Source organism: Populus nigra, chromosome 1, assembly GCF_951802175.1.
Source record: "Populus nigra chromosome 1, ddPopNigr1.1, whole genome shotgun sequence".
In the NCBI taxonomy this organism is placed as follows: domain Eukaryota; kingdom Viridiplantae; phylum Streptophyta; class Magnoliopsida; order Malpighiales; family Salicaceae; genus Populus; species Populus nigra.
In genome coordinates, this window is record NC_084852.1 from 29801528 (window position 1) to 29817929 (window position 16402).

Genomic DNA, 16402 nt, shown 5'->3' on the forward strand with positions numbered 1-16402 from the left:
CGTGTAGGGGAACACTATAGCAATCCACAGTTATTTGTGAGGAAAGTTACAATTGTAATTCTCAACCAACTCAATATCAAAAAAATAAAATCGACAAAGATAATTTTGGAAAAAATCATATGGGAAAACATTGTAGCAACACACGGTGTTTTAAAGAAAAAATACTACTAAGCTACATTCTCAACTAGCTTAATATTAAAAAAATAAAATAGACAAAGATAATTTTGGAAAAACTCATAAAAAAAGAGATAAAAATGAGATTAAAAAAATATAATAAAAAAACCTTGTGGGGAAACACTATAGCAATCCACAATGTTTTTTTTTTAAAATTACAAAGTTAAATTTTCAACCAAATCAATATTAAAAAAATAAATCGATAAAGATAATTTAAAAAAAAATCATTAAAAAAACAAAAAAATTATAAAACAAAAAAAAAACAAAAAAAACAAAAAAAAATTCATAAAAAATATAAAAATATTATAGCAATCTACCTTGTTTTGCACTTGTTTTAGAATTTTGTTAATTCGGCTTTCTATATGGCATTTGTTGCCTTATCTGCCGGATTTTCATGAATCATTTATATTTGTTTGTCGTTGTCTGCTATAAATATTTTGATCCAATACGAACCAGAAATATTTTGAATATTAAACCTTTTATTTCTATGTTTGTTTTTGTTTTTTATTTATTTAATATGTTTTTCAAATTATTTTTTTAAAAAAATTAAATTAATATTTTTTTAATTGTTTTGATGTATTTTTAATGAAAATATACTTTTATAATAACACATTATTAAATTTGCAGGTAGTTGGGAAGACCATTCCATCCCTCTCAGTGTGGCACCACCTCATTGGATTGGACTTTTAATCGGATGAACTGATCTACTAAAAGCTTGATATTGTTTTATTAGGTTCAATTATGACGTCTTTACAAATTATAAAGGCTTCCTAAATCTTTACGAGCAATAATAACTGGTTCCTCATTCTATAAATGATTTACTTGTATCTTTAACGCAAATAAAACTTTTATTAATAACTAGAACACTATAATCTAAAAAAAATTAATCTTTTATTAGTAATTATAACGCTATAACCTAAAAAATACTAAATATGCTAATATTTGGGATTAAAGCACATGATGGAAGGAGAGAGGATACCTTTTCTTTTTTACCTCTCTCCAAAATGAAATAAAAAATATAATAACAACAATAACAAATAAATCATCTAGTAGATGGTCCAGTGATAATAGCTTGGGACTAAAAGAGTTGCTCCCCCTATAGTTTTAAGTTCGAGCCATGTGATTACCAATATAATGACCACTGGAGGTTTATATAATAACAACAACAACAAATGAATCATTTAGTAGGTGGTCTAGTGCTAAGAGCTTGAGACTAAAAGAGTTGCTCCCCTTATAGTTTTAAGTTCGAGCCATGTGATTACCAATATAATGACCACTGGAGGTTTATATAATCGTTAATTTCAGGGCCCATAAAATTAGTCGAGGTATGTGTAAACTGACCCGGACACCCACATCAATTAAAAAAAATAACAGTGACAGGCACATGCTATCTTATTTAAGTGCCTACAAATTAATAAAAAGTGATTAGTTCGGGGAAAAAACTCTTAACTAACTTTCATTGTTATTGTGTGTATAGTTTTGTCTGATTTTACATAATAAATGGTTTTGAGTTTAATTTTATTTATTTATATATTTTATAATTAGTTCATTTAAACATTTTAACACGAAGAAAATAAAGATGTTTGAGATCTCACAGTCACATGAAGTCTTTTGCTCCTTTTATGTTTCATGTCCTTAATAATGATCAATTTCCAGCTATAAGAGTTCTTTTTAATTTGAGTACGAGGATGACAGTTCATCTATACGAATTCCCTTCTCCCATCTCCATTTCTAAAGGGAACAACTCTTTAACACCATAGATTTCTGGTCTGTATTTGCCCAAATGATAGAAAAAAACTCCAGGACCTCATCGTCGTCGGAGTCGTACAAAAAAAAAAGAAGAAAAATGTTTGGTTCTTTAATATTCAGAAAAATCTCAACATCTATATATATATATATATATATATATATATATATATATATATATATATATATATATATGCAAATAAACACAACCACATTGTTATATCGGTCATTTTGATGATTTCATCATTTATAGTTCCTCTTGGATAAATTGGTTCCACCGCAATTTCAACAGCCTGAGTAGTAAGTTAGTAACATAAAAATAATGGAGCTTTCATTCACAACACCAAAAACCACATTCCAGTGCTTAAGTTTCAATAATTCAAGGCATCCATCAAGTCATCAGCTAACATTATTCCTTTAGGTGCTTAAGTTTCACCTCAGACTACTTCTCAAAATGATACAACATAAGACACCACCAAATGACTAGTTTCACATCTTACACATGCAGTGCATAGGGCAAACAATTAAATCTATTTTTGAGTACCTTGCTACAAGTTACGCACATACAAGAAGGAAGGATCACCATAAACTTTCTAAATGTTGTTTCATTGACTACCCTACTTGCCAACCTTTTGTTGTTTTCCAAACGATCCAAACTACTGTAATTCACACTGAAGAGTCTCATTCCTTCCTTGGACCAACAACCGCTACATGGGGTAAACATCTAAACAACGTCTAGAGTGAGAAAATCAGTTGATAATCAGGAAAGGATATCAAACCATAAGGCAGTTCTATGAGCGAAAGATAGAAGGTTCATAGTTTGGAGCTAAAGGTGCATGTGATCAGAGAATGTTGATTTTCATTATGCAGAACCAGTTTACAAGCCCAGAGGCTGGAGACAAATCTAAAATGCTTGGTGCGGCAAGTGAACAAGTTCTCAGATGATAATAAATAGGGCTTGGAAGGGAAGCTAATTAGAGCAGGACCAAGCTATCATTAAATAAAATCGGGGTAATGAAGCAGATCCCCTAGAAATGCTTGAGCTTCGAAGAAAGGAAATATATGGTCGTTGAATGATCGGAGTAGTCATTGAGGTTGAGTAGAAAGAAAACTAAAAAGTACCATTCAGAGCTTCAGATGCAATACTGCATTGCTGAGATTAAGAGTTGAATATCAGCTCCAGAGCATAATACACAATGTGGAAACATTGATTACACCAGAAGGTATGCAGTTCCAATCAGTTTGACAACGTCAGTCAAAGGTAAAAATTCTCAATTTTTTTCTCCAGGCTTGACTTTATAAGCTCCTTCAGTAGGAGAGGAATTAAGCATTAAAAGAGGAAGGCAAGCTGAAAAATATTATCTTCGGGAGCTGGAATATTTCTTGGAAAATCAGTACTCTTTATTCTGGATTATGCATACTTCAAGGCTGTGCTAGAAATGGAAAAAAATGCCTCCTGGTCCTTAAGCAATTACTTGGAAATGCATTTTACGTTAGCTCACCTAGTACTCAGCCCCCGTTACATAATATAAAGGCCTAAAATTCTTAGAAAGATGGGAAAGACCGCGTGAGAGAAACAGAAGAGAGTAATTATTAGGAAGATTAAGTCTACAAACTCACTAATAGACTAGGCCAATAGTTAAATAACACATGGATGGATTCATACAATGATCACGAATAGTTCATTCATTTTTTATACACGTGTCATGTCATTATTGGCTTAGCCTATCAGTAGCGAGTTGGATGGCCAAGTCTACTACCAAACAATGTCTCAATAAGAGGAGGATGCCGGGCAATGATAGAAGCCCCAGTTGATGGAGACGCTACCAATGGTTAGATGATCATGCCAACACAAGCATGATAAAAAGGAGACTTGCCAGTGAGTATGTAGAACAAGGAATATGCAGATAGATGGTGCAATATTTGCATGGCATGTTAGGAGGAATAGAAGATGCTACACAGTATGGAAGGCGGGTGAGGATAAGAGAAACAAAGGTGTACACCTAGAGAGATAAGGCGAGTGCAAAGAAGAGCCAAAAGATCCCCATTTCATGTTTATCATGCCATCATGGCACAAGTTTTAATACAAATGTATAGAGGCAAGGTGCTCGATATAAATTCAATTTTACAAACAAGAAAGGTGCACTCTAGATAGTTGACTTACTATTTTCTTCCTCCGGAATCATTTGTGTAGAAGAATCAGTTGAGAATCCCAACTTCAGCATGACTTCTTCCAAACGACTTACATTTGTCAGGTAGAGAAAACCGACCTATAACATGCAAAGTTTAAATTAAAGCATGCCAAGAACAGATTTCTCAAGTATAAATTAAAACAAGCCAAGAACATATTTCTCAATCATGAATAATAACTACAGGACATGGCAAGAAAATTGGATAAGAAATCAATCAGACAAGTAGGTAATAGGTAATCATCACATATGACTATACCAAATGGCTAAATAAAATATAAGCCAACTCCGCACCAACTTATAACAGTTTCTACATCAAGCATTTGGATGCCAAAATAGTCGGATATTTTCCTGCCAACATTATTATATAGATCTCCTTTCCATAACAAAATTATGAATTTGACGCAGCGTATTGCAGAAGGATAGAATTAAGGGTTTTCAAGTCTCAAAGTTTTGTCCCAAACGTAGAGAAAATTCTGAACTTTAAGTTCTAAAGAGATTTCTGAATTCAATAGTATTAATCTTAATCTCTCCTATGAAAATAATACATGAAGTTGTTTATATAAGAACTTAAACCTGCCTAAGACCTATTTAGGAAAAAACAAAACCAAACAAAACTCTACCTCTAGCTCCTTAACTAGGAAAATGAAATTAAAACTTAACCTAACCAGGAAATAAATTCCAACATAACTAGGAAAAATAAATATAATTCACAAGTGGATCACAATCAATCAATCATGGTCAATTATAGTTGATAATCAATCATGGTCAATTGATCTTGGGCGATTATGATTGATTTTCAATCATGATCGATTATAGAGAGAAGAACTTGATGCGACTAGACTTTTTTTTAGGTTTTGCTTTATCTATCTAATCCATAATTGAATCTACTAAACATTTCATATCAATCCACTCTACTTGTGAAAGACTTGACCTCAAGTCAATGCTCAAATTTGGATACAGTGATTCATCACTGTAATAAGGATATATATATCATTAACATTGAAAGTCTTAGAATAACCATAGTTTCTAGTAAATTGATAATATAAGCATTGTCATTGATCTTACTTATTACCTATAACCATACTCCTATTCCCTGCACCTTGCTCTATATCCCTAGTAGAAAGCTCTCCTTGCATAGAAATACAATCACTCTATCTCCTTTAAACGCTTTAGCACGACAATTTTATCAGCCACTCCTCATATTTGGTGTTGGTTTGCTGCAACTTTTATCTCAACTGAGCATCTATAACTTGTGCATTTATATCCATCATTTTAGTAGTAGTACTAATTCCAACACTTTAGTGGTACAAGATCAAGTACATGTCTAAGACACTGCATATACACAATCTCGAATGGAGATTTATATATAGCAATGTGTTTAGTGTTGTTGTATGCAAATTTTGCTTCTACCAATGCACAATCCCACTACTAAGGTTTGTCTCCACAAATGCTGCTAATTAAATTACTGCATGTCTGTTCTAGTGACTCTATATGCCCATCTGCTTGCGGTCTATGCTACTAAATTGTAAAGATGAATCATACATCCTCCACAAAGTTTGCTAAAAATGACTAAGGAACTTGTTGTGTCAATCGGAAACAGGTAGTCCTAGTACAAAATCCATAGACAAGTTTGTTCATATATTTTTATGAATAAACAAAGACATAAACTTGTATTTTGTGTTTTCCCTTTGACAAATTGACAAATATAGCATCTTTGCAAACTTACCAATATCTAATCTCAAATAAGGCCAATAACACCTCTCAATAACAACATTCATAGTTTTCTTTCGTTCTAAGTGGCCAGTCAAGCCCTCTTTATGTATACCCCGAATCATCTTCTCTCGTAATGAAAATCAAGGAATGCAAAGTTGATCACCTCTTATCAAGAACTCATGATGAATGTGAAAATCATCATGGGCATGAAAATCAAGGAATGCAAAGTTGATCACCTCTTATCAAGAACTCATGATGAATGTGAAAATCTTCATGGGCAGGTTTTGACATTTCTCTCATATTTCACCAAAATCCTCGTCATGCTCATTTAACAAGACTTTCAAACAATTGAATCCAACCTTATACACACAATTGAATCCAACTTTATACACAATTCTACTCAAAACATCATCAGCTCTATTTTGGATTCTAACCTTGTACACAATTCTGATTGGAAACCATTGCATATTGAAGCAATATGATTAAACAAAATTTTAAGCCCAATTATTTATTGTATTAACATTACTATATTATATTATGGTTTATTATACAAAGCCCATTAGGGTTAACTATCTTTTACTATATATATGTAACACATGCGTTATGAATGATAAAACAATATTTTCCTCTTTCGTTCTCTCCTATTCTATTATGGTATCAAAGCCTAATTTTTGAAATCTATGAACCATTAATCTTCGCATAAAAAAAGTGATTTTCAGTAGCAATCTTTATTTTTTTCCGTCTTCTTCATCTCATCTTACAACTACTATTTCAAGCCTATTGCATAACTGCACACACATAACTACTTTAGAAAACATGTCTTCCACATCACAACCCATGACAAATCTCTTTTTAGCATTGCCACACTATCAATCCTAATGGTGTCAGTTTTATCTCTATCAACCTTAATTGAGTCAGCAATTGCAACCTCCAAATTGCTCATTACCATCTCTTTTTGAAACTTATAAATAACAACTATATCTTTTGAAAAACTTAGGTTTAGCCCTTTCTAATTGGCCAATGATTATTTAAATTTGTACATGGCAGCCATCCTTATCCTGCCAGAACCATCATCACCGATAACACCATAGAAATCAATCTAGCCTATACTATATGGGTACAATAGGATCTACTACTCATAAGCACACTAATTATCTCCCTTTCTACTAAGGTATTGTCTTTCAATAATGGTTGTACCACATCTCATGCTGTTTGGAGCACTCTAACATCGACACTAATCTCCCCCTTCGTAACATGCATTATGTCTATGCACTTTTCCTTGATTGAAATGCATCAGAAACCTAATGAAAATATCACAACATACTTACAACATGGAAAGGTTTATAGTGATGAACCTGTAGCTGTTGGTAAAGCTCTTGATCCTTCATATTTCAACATTTACCTATTCATAGGGATTCGTTCAAAGTTTAAGGATTTTGTAACTACTCTTACGATTTAGATAGAACTAGTATCCTTCACTAAACTGCACTCTTTATTGTTAAACCATGAGTTATCAATAGAAAAAATTTTAAGCACCTTTCTACTCGGCAAGACAATGATACCAAGACCCTCTATCCAGTAGCTCACCTTGCCCGATCCATTGCACCCCAACATTTAGTTTTTAATAAACATTTTCCTTTGTCATCATCTTTTTTTTTTATTATTGTACTGCTTGTCCTATGGTCAAATCTAGTAGATCAACTTTACATCCTTAAGAATATGCAAGTACCGCTCCTCTAGATGTAATATTCAGTGATGATTAGGCACTTCCTCCACTTTCTTGATTAAATGGTATTGCTATTTTGTTATTTTTATGGATCATTTTGCTAAATTCATTTGGTTTTATCCTATACATGTTAAATTAGAAGTTTCTGACATTTTTATTAGAAGTTCTCAAACCGTGAGGCTACAACCCGAAACTATAGAGAATTCTGAACTCCAAGTTTTGAAGAAATTTCTAAAGTCAATAGTATATCTTAATCTCTTCTATGAAAATAATACATGAAACTATTTATATAAAAACTTAAACTGACCAATTGACCTATTTAGGAAAAACCAAAACCAAACAAAACTTCAAATTAAAATTTTATAACCTAACTTGTAAATAAATTCTAACAGAACTAGGAAAAATAAATACAATTCACAACTGGATCAAGGTAGATCAATCATAGTTGATCATGATTAACATCAATCATTGTTGATTATAAAGAGCACATTTTGATACCACCAATTTTTTTCTTAAGTTTTGCTTAGTCTACATGGTCCATAATTTAATTTACTAAATGTTCCACACCATAATTTATGCTAACCAAATTCATTCTTGAAGAAAACCATAGCAATAAAAGAAATTATAGTGCAAATACCATACACTAACATTTTGCTAAAAAGATTGCTAATGTTCTTTAAGCATTTCCATTTATAAAGACAATAGAGTCCAGAAACCAAATTGCATTCAAAGAGCATACTATATTATGCTTATATCCTATTAAAACCAGAAAATATGGGATACTGACTAATGTTTCCAGTGAAGATGCTCGGTTGTAAACTGCTACCCCAACACGTCTTTTTGTCCGTGTTTTAGTCGAACCTACATTCTTTCCCCAACGAAGAATAAGCCTACATTAAAAAGTTTCAAAAGGCCACGATCAATTACAATATTTTAAAAATCATACTTTAACCATGGAAGTTAAGGTACATGTCATCAAAGTTCACAAAAAATAATTTAGCTTCAAGGAATTATGACAATTACTAGAAATGTATCAGGTTAACTAACATCTCTCATCACCCACAACAAAAATATATATTCACTAACAACCATTTCATGACAATAATAATTTTTGACGAGATAGCATGATAAAAACTAAGATTCTCAAGCCCTAAAGTTATAACTAGAAACCATAGAAAAATAGAGAACTAATATTTTTTTTAAAAATGAAATTCAATTATTTGATCAAGAGAAATAGTCTACAAGGTTATTTAAATACAAGAAAAATATTCTAATTAGTAAAATTCTAAATAAATTAAAAGCATAATCTAAATAGGAAAAAAAATCAAAATACAAGGAAAATAAAGAAAATCCCGAGCAATAACTTCTAGGCCAAATTAGGGTATGTTCCTGAACTCAAATGAAGTTGTCTTTTAAATTTCTGGCAGAATTCAAGCTTGACCCAATGGTAGGATCCAAAGTTATGGTTATTTTTATATCCACTCACCATTTGATAAGCATAATAGCTTTTGATACGACATATAATGTGGATAAAAACTATGGTTCTCAAGCCCTAAAGAAATAGTTAGAAACTAGACAAATAGAGAGAACTGATATTTTTTGCAAAAAAAAATTGAAATTCAATAATTCGATCTGAAAAAATAGTCTACAAGGTTATTTAAATACAATAAAAATGTCATAATTAGTAAAATCCTAATTCAATTAAAAGTCATAATTTAAATAGGAAAAAAAAATCAAAATACAACATGAAAAATAAAGAAAATCACGTGTAGTAACTTCTAGGCTAAATTTTGGATATGTTCCTGAACTCGTATAAAGCTGTATTATATAGTCTATAGGTAAAGGGGCTTGTAGAATCATCTAGAACAGTTTGACCTTGATCTATTGATCAGATCTAAAGTTATGGTTGCTTTTATATCCGCTAACAACAATTTGAGAAGCAAAATAACTTTTGACTCAACATATTGCGTGAAAAAATTTTTTGATTCTCGAGCCCTAAGGTTACAACCAGAAATTATAGAGAAATAGAGAAAACTGATGTTTTTTGAAAAAAAATTGCAATTCAATAATTTGATCTGGACAAATAGTCTATACAAATGACCAGTCAAGTCTTCTCCATAAAAATCCCGAATCACCTTTTCTGATAGTAAAGAACAAGGAATGCAAAGTTAATTACCTCTCACCAAGAATTCATCATAATTCATCATGAATGTGAAAGTCACCAACATGCAAGTTCTAACTCTAAGCTCATACAGCTCTTTTAAACAATCAAACCCAATGAACTCTCTTTTTAAAGTAACAACAAGGTTGTTCTTCTACTCAAAGCATCAACTCTATTATGAACTCCAACCTCGTAAAAAATTCTAGTTGAGAATTGTTGCAAATAATTACCATCTTACATGCATGTCATTATTGATTCTTTTCTGACTATGTAAAAATTTTAGCGCCTCATGATCAAAATACAACATAAACTCCTTGCATATCAGATTGTGCTCCCACTTCTTCAGAGTTTGAAAAACAACATGGAACTCCTTATCATATGTGGAGCACCTCATTCTAGCATCACTCTTCTCCCTAAAGAATGTCATGAGTCTCTTTTACTAAGATAGTACACCACCAAGTCCAACACCAAAATCATCACATTCGACCTCAAACAATTTGTTAAAATTCAAAAGTGCCAAAACCAAAGCAGTACTTAATTTTTCTTTGATAAAAACAAAGTTATTTTTTTGTCTCATCTCTCTAATCAAACTTTCCTTTCTTCATGCATTTAGTAATTGATGCAACTATGTTATTGAGCTTTCGTATGAAACGTCGATACAAGGTAGCCAATTCATGGAAACTACACACCTCACTGACTGTTTTAGGGACTGACCAGTCTTTAATAGCCCTGACCTTCTCCTCATTAACATGTATGTTGTTTGCACCAACAAAGAAGCCTAAAAAAAGTAGTTTATCCATCATTAAACTACACTTTTCAAATTCACATATAGTATATTTCCCAATAAAACCTTCAACATTAAAAGTCTCACGTGGTCAATTTCAAAACTATTATAAATCAAAATATCATCAAAATATATAGCTACAAATTTTTTTATAAAAGGATGTAAAACCTTATTCATCAATCTCATGAAAGTGCTCAGCACGTTAGACAATCTGAAAGGCATAACCAGTCACTCGTACAATCCTTTATTTGTCTTGAACGCTTTTTTTAACTCATCCCCTAGCCGAAATTAGATCTAATGATATTCACTCCTCAAATCAATCTTTACAAAAATTATCGCTCCTTGTAACTAATCAGGAAGCATGTCATCTAATCGAGGAATCAAAAACTTGTAACCTACAATTATTTGGTTGATGACACAACTATCCACACACATATGCCAACTACTATCCTTCTTCGGGTCAACCTCATTAGGCTCACACCATTCACCCTTGTCTTATGAACTGATATTGTCCTTCGATCACATTAACCTATTTTTATCTCCTACAATCACTGAAATGGTGCCCTATCCCCACATTTAAAGCAATTGCCCATCATTGGCTTGGCGTAGGGGTTGCTTGGTTGGTTCTTATCAACTTACCTTCCCAAAGCTTTGTCAGGTTTAGCAGTGGCTGGTCTTGTTGGAGGTTGTTTTGATGCTTGTATTCCCTTTCCCTTATCAATGGTACTGAATTTGTTTACTTCACTATACGACCTCTTAAAATGATCGAATTTTCCGCTACCACTAGCCATCTCTTTCATCAACATCTCAACCTTTAATGTTATATTCCTTGCCTTAGCAAGTGTATACAACATTTGTACTTCAATCTTATCTCGGATTGTTGGTTTATGCCCCTTCAAAGATCTTGCCACCTATTGATTCTCCATCTATTAAAATGAATTACGTTATACCAGCCTTTACAACTCAATAGTATATTCGGTAATGGATTTATCTTCTTGCGAACAATTTTGATATTGTTTAAACAAGTATTGCTCGTAATCAAGTAAGAAATCTTTCATGCATCATCTGCCTCATAAATGTCCATGACATAACAGGTTGTCTCCCCTCTTTTAATCGTGTGTTCATTTAACGCTTCCACCAGGAAGAAGCTTTGCCTTTTATGTTATACAAGAATAGTTTCATCATCTTCTTTTCTATGGTACCTTTTTATTCCTTAACCGATCACATTCAGCGATCCAATCAAAGAACTCTTCCATGTCCAAATCTCCATTGAACATAGGAATTTTTACCTTTATTTGAAACTCGTTCTCTCATATTGTGGTGCTTTTTCTTGGAATGCCAAGGCCCTACAACCCCCATTAAGTCTGTTTTCACCAACACCCTCCTCCACATAGACAATTGGTTATCTAGGTGAATCCTTGGGAATAGATATGGTGATAGGCTTGCCTCGAGTTAAGTCACTAAGCATGTTCCTCTCCTCTTCGCGATCTCTATTTGTGCCTCTCATTAAACAAACTAGATTTACCATGCTATTTGACATTATTTTTATTGTTTGCTCTAAACAATCTAGTTTTTGCTTTTGAACTTGCACAGTACCCTAGATGACCTCCACTCCTGCATCGCGGGGTGGGTTACTACTATCTCCATCCATCAAACAGACCAACCTGCTCTAACTCCAATTGATGCGGTATATAGCATGGATAAAAACTTGAGTTCTCCAGCCCTAAGGTTATAGCCATAAAATATAGAGAAAACTTTGATATATTATGAAAAGTTTGAAATTCAATAATTTGATTCGAAAAAAATAGTCTACAAAGTTGTTTAAATACAAGAAAAACATCTAAATTAGTAAAATCCTAATTAAATTAAAAGTTTTAAACTAAATAGAAAAAAATCCAAATACTACAAGGAAAATGAAGAAAATCTTGAACAGTAACTTGTAGGCTGAATTTGGGCATGTTCCCAACTCAGATGAATCTTTCTTCTAAACCTATTGGTAACAAAGCCTTTAGAATCAGTTGGCAAAATTTGAGTCCGATCCAATAGTCAGATCTAAAGTTATGACTTTTATCAGGCTACGCATTTGATGTGTTCAGGCTTTTTTGCAGGTTTGGCCTTGTCTATCTAATCTATAAACATATTCACAACACATTCCACTTCACTTTCCACTTTTTAAAGAATTAATAATTTATCATCTCCCAAAACTATCACACCTAAATAAGATATTATGCTATATAAGCACAACCACTGCAATTATCAAATAAATATGTTTTTGAGTTTCATGAATCTCAATAAATAGGTTTGCAATAGAAGTTACATCCATAGGAAGAATTGATTGGAATGACTCATAGGGATTTTGAATGGAAATATCTTATGATTCATTACCACGTAAACCAGATCCTTTCCTACTATTCAATTTTAGAAGTCTTATCCATTTTCATCTTCTGAAAGAGACTTGAAGTTCTCTATTGCTCAGCCAAAATGCCAAGTAAACATTCTCCAACCAAGTCAGCCATTTCACTACAAAAGGTGCAACCTTACATGGAACATGTGCTCTTGGTATCAAAAATAGAAGGGTGCCCAAAATTCCAAGTAGAGTTCAACACCCACTTTTAGATCAAGGGATAAAGGAAAGCAAGAAGTCAAATTTAGAAGATCATACATGTCTGATTTATTTAAGAAAAAATTAAGAACCATCATCAACCGCTCTTTTTCTAGTTTTGATTTGAAGGAGAGCAAGCATGTAAGGGTTTATGTCAGCAGAAAAAACAGAATAAATGAACAAAAATTATTCTACATACCTAGCATGTAAGGGTTTATGTCAGCAGAAAAAACAGAATAAATGAACAAAAATTATTCTACATACCTTTCTTCCTCTGATAGGTAATTATCATTAAGAAGCTTCTGGAGCAATGCGTCCTGATTGCAGCAATCAAATATATTAGAATTTGAGCTTGAGCAACCACAAAGAAATCACATAATAATAAATTGAAAAAAAGAAGAAGAGGGGCATCATGCAACCCTTCATACAGGCCCAATGCCAGGGAACGTCAAGGAGGAAAAAGAGAAATAAAACCAATAGTAAACTAAGTGAACATCAAACCATTTTAAATCCTTTATTGCCAAAAAAAAACACTGCCAAGCTCCTAAAACTACATGAGGGATCAGGAAGAAAAAACTTCAGAATAAAGTAGAATCCAAAACACTACAAGAAAGAGATACTATTTCATACGAATCATAACCTTAAAGTCCTTTGCCACCGTATACAACTTGCATACTCCATAACTGAAAATACAATTGGTTAGCATATTTTATTTTTCTTCTTATCAGATCATGCATACTAACTAAAGTTCACTGATGACAGCCAAGGCTGACCACCATATCTGTAGAAGTTAGAATAATGAGGGATACAAAGGGTAGAAGATGAGAAGTTTGAGTTAAGTAAAATCTACTTTGTCAACCCCAAAAAATAGAAAAGACGGATATCGGAAAAGATTACAGATTTGTTACTTGATTGGACAAGAAATAGCATATCTTACCCATAGAAAAATCTCCATATAAGAAATAAAAAAATTGTGAAACAAAATTGAAAGAAAGAAAGAAAAGAAAAGAAAAGAGAATATTGTGTAGGAAATATTGTACCTGTGCTTCACAGCGTACAACTGCCATCACACGGTCATTATGTTCCTCAATACTCAATGGAGGAAACAAAAAGTGCCTACGAGCATATAGCTACAGCATATAACAACCAATAGAGTCAGATGTATGGGAAGGTTAAATATGCTGAAAAAACAGCAATTGTGTTAGAAAACGTAAAATTTATCATGCACCTTGTAAGCATGCGTTCAGAAACAAGTCAGCTCATTTACATGAGTTATTAACCATGTAAATATAATATGCCTTCTCAGTTAATCATCTAAACAAGTCATTAACCACTATATCTGCTAATACGTTAAATGAGTTCATCATGCCTTAATGCCTAGTGATCTTGCCAACATCAGGAGTTATTCTATTTTTATTTTTACCAACAGGTCAAGCCATTAATGTGTGATTCAGCGTTCTAACCACCAGCACAATCTCGTATAATGCCAAAAGAAGGTGCAAGGCAGCTCATTTACATAGATGCGTACAAAACAAGTGCCAGAAAAATAATAAAAACCTAAGAAAAATTAAACGATCTGAAATTCAAAAATAAAAGTGGAGTGATGAATACAAAATGAATCTGATTAGAATGCAAGGGTAATCTGAAAAACACCACCGTGAATCCATGAGCAGGATGCCATGCATCTGCAAACATTCTACCGTTCCATTTCTGATATAAGTAAGCATCATATAAAGCATTGATACACAATTTTGCAAGCACAACACATCTCCATGTTTACCCTCCAAATTATGACTATCCTCTCACTATAACAAAATGTAAAATGCATATAATAACACACACTCAAACACCCAGCTAGGAATCTGAAGTATATAAAAGTCCAAAATGGTGATTAAATGAAACAAACAAAATTAGAACATACCTCGAATATACTATCACCAATATATGCCAAAGTCGCAGCATTAAACACTGATCGAGGCTTCTCCACTTTGGGCGGACTCGGCAGCCACCTCTCATATCCCAGATATGAATCACCCAATTGTTCTACAATTTCACATAAATTCCAATTAAAAAGTAAAAAAATCCCAATTGAAAAGGATAAAAATAAATGAATCCTTCATTTGATCATCGATACATGTTAGGAATGACAAATCATTAATCTGCATTTAAGCAGTTAATAAGAAATTTCCCATGCAATATACACATAGAAGCATATTATGTATAGGTTCCTTTATACAGGTTTCCATTAAATGCTCTATTGTCTACCATTTCCTTTCCTTGATTATTTATCTGGGCAAATAACCAAAATATAAAAGAGAAGACCAAATAACATAATTTTGGCAATCATAGAAAACCCATTGACACCAATAACAAGCAAGTTTATTATTATTATTATTGGCTGAATTCTCCTTATCCATTAACCACAACACCATGAGAAACAAAAGCCCTCCATTTCTTACACGCATATATGATAAATAAGAGGCTAGAGGAACATGAGTAATGAGAGAGAGAAACAAATGCGAAACTGCGGAGTACCTTGAACAATAACAGTCTTGCGTTTGAGAAGCCCAGAAACTGTCTGAGCAGTTAAAGTGACAGTTGAGGAGGGAGCAGGAGCAGTACTTGTGGGAACAAAATTGTTGGGTTTAGGATTGAGGTTTTTGAACGGGTTTCTCGGAGCATTGGGATTGTAAGGGAGTCTTTGTTGAGTGTCCACTGAAGCAGCTCTTACTCTTACTCTTCTAGATAACACATCCACATTCATGGATCCTACTGCTGTTGCCATTTGCTCCTTTGTTTTTTCGGTTTGGATGGGACCAGAGGAGTGTTTGGCTGTTGGGTTCGGTCGGTTCTATTTGAGCCTTCTTCAAGTCGGTTTAATGGCTTTTTTTTCATCCTTCAACTCTTACACATTAAACCTGATGGTTCCAAAATTAGGTCCTTATACTATTATGATCGTGTTAAAATTTGTCCCTCTCAAGCTCTTAAAAGAGTTCTTGTATATTTGGAATGAATTTAATTTAAATGTTTTAATAAAATTTCATATTTTGAGTATCAAAAATTAAATTTCAAATGAAATTCAATAATTAAAAATAATATAAAAATAAATCAAAGGCTAATCCCCTTAAAATGAATTCAATTTAGAGGTTTTAATAAAATCTTATATTTAGAATTACTTTTAATGTTAAGAACTGAATGAGATTCAACATTTAAAAATGATACAAAAATAAATTAGAGACCATCCCCTCTAATTTACAACACTAAAGAGGAGAAATTGATGTTAAAACTAACTTCTTCAAAATAC

The 16402-nt window shown here is 32.7% G+C and overlaps 1 protein-coding gene across 2 annotated transcripts; it reads right to left on the bottom strand.

Moving 5' to 3' along the window:
- Nucleotides 1–3941: 3941 nt before the first annotated feature.
- LOC133690885 (uncharacterized) lies at nucleotides 3942–15986 on the bottom strand. 2 transcript variants are annotated; one of them, XM_062111159.1, is made up of 6 exons: nucleotides 15634–15984; nucleotides 15020–15141; nucleotides 14139–14228; nucleotides 13363–13415; nucleotides 8339–8441; nucleotides 3942–4190 (listed from the first exon to the last, which is right to left on the bottom strand). In XM_062111159.1, exons 1-6 carry the CDS (start codon nucleotides 15881–15883, stop codon nucleotides 4068–4070), a joined length of 741 nt encoding a protein of 246 aa, XP_061967143.1. In that variant the 5' UTR covers nucleotides 15884–15984; the 3' UTR covers nucleotides 3942–4067. The 2 variants fall into 2 exon arrangements, with proteins under 2 accessions (XP_061967143.1, XP_061967151.1); XM_062111167.1 differs by lacking the exon at nucleotides 8339–8441 and having other exon boundaries at nucleotides 15634–15986.
- Between the last annotated feature and the right edge of the window lie 416 nt (nucleotides 15987–16402).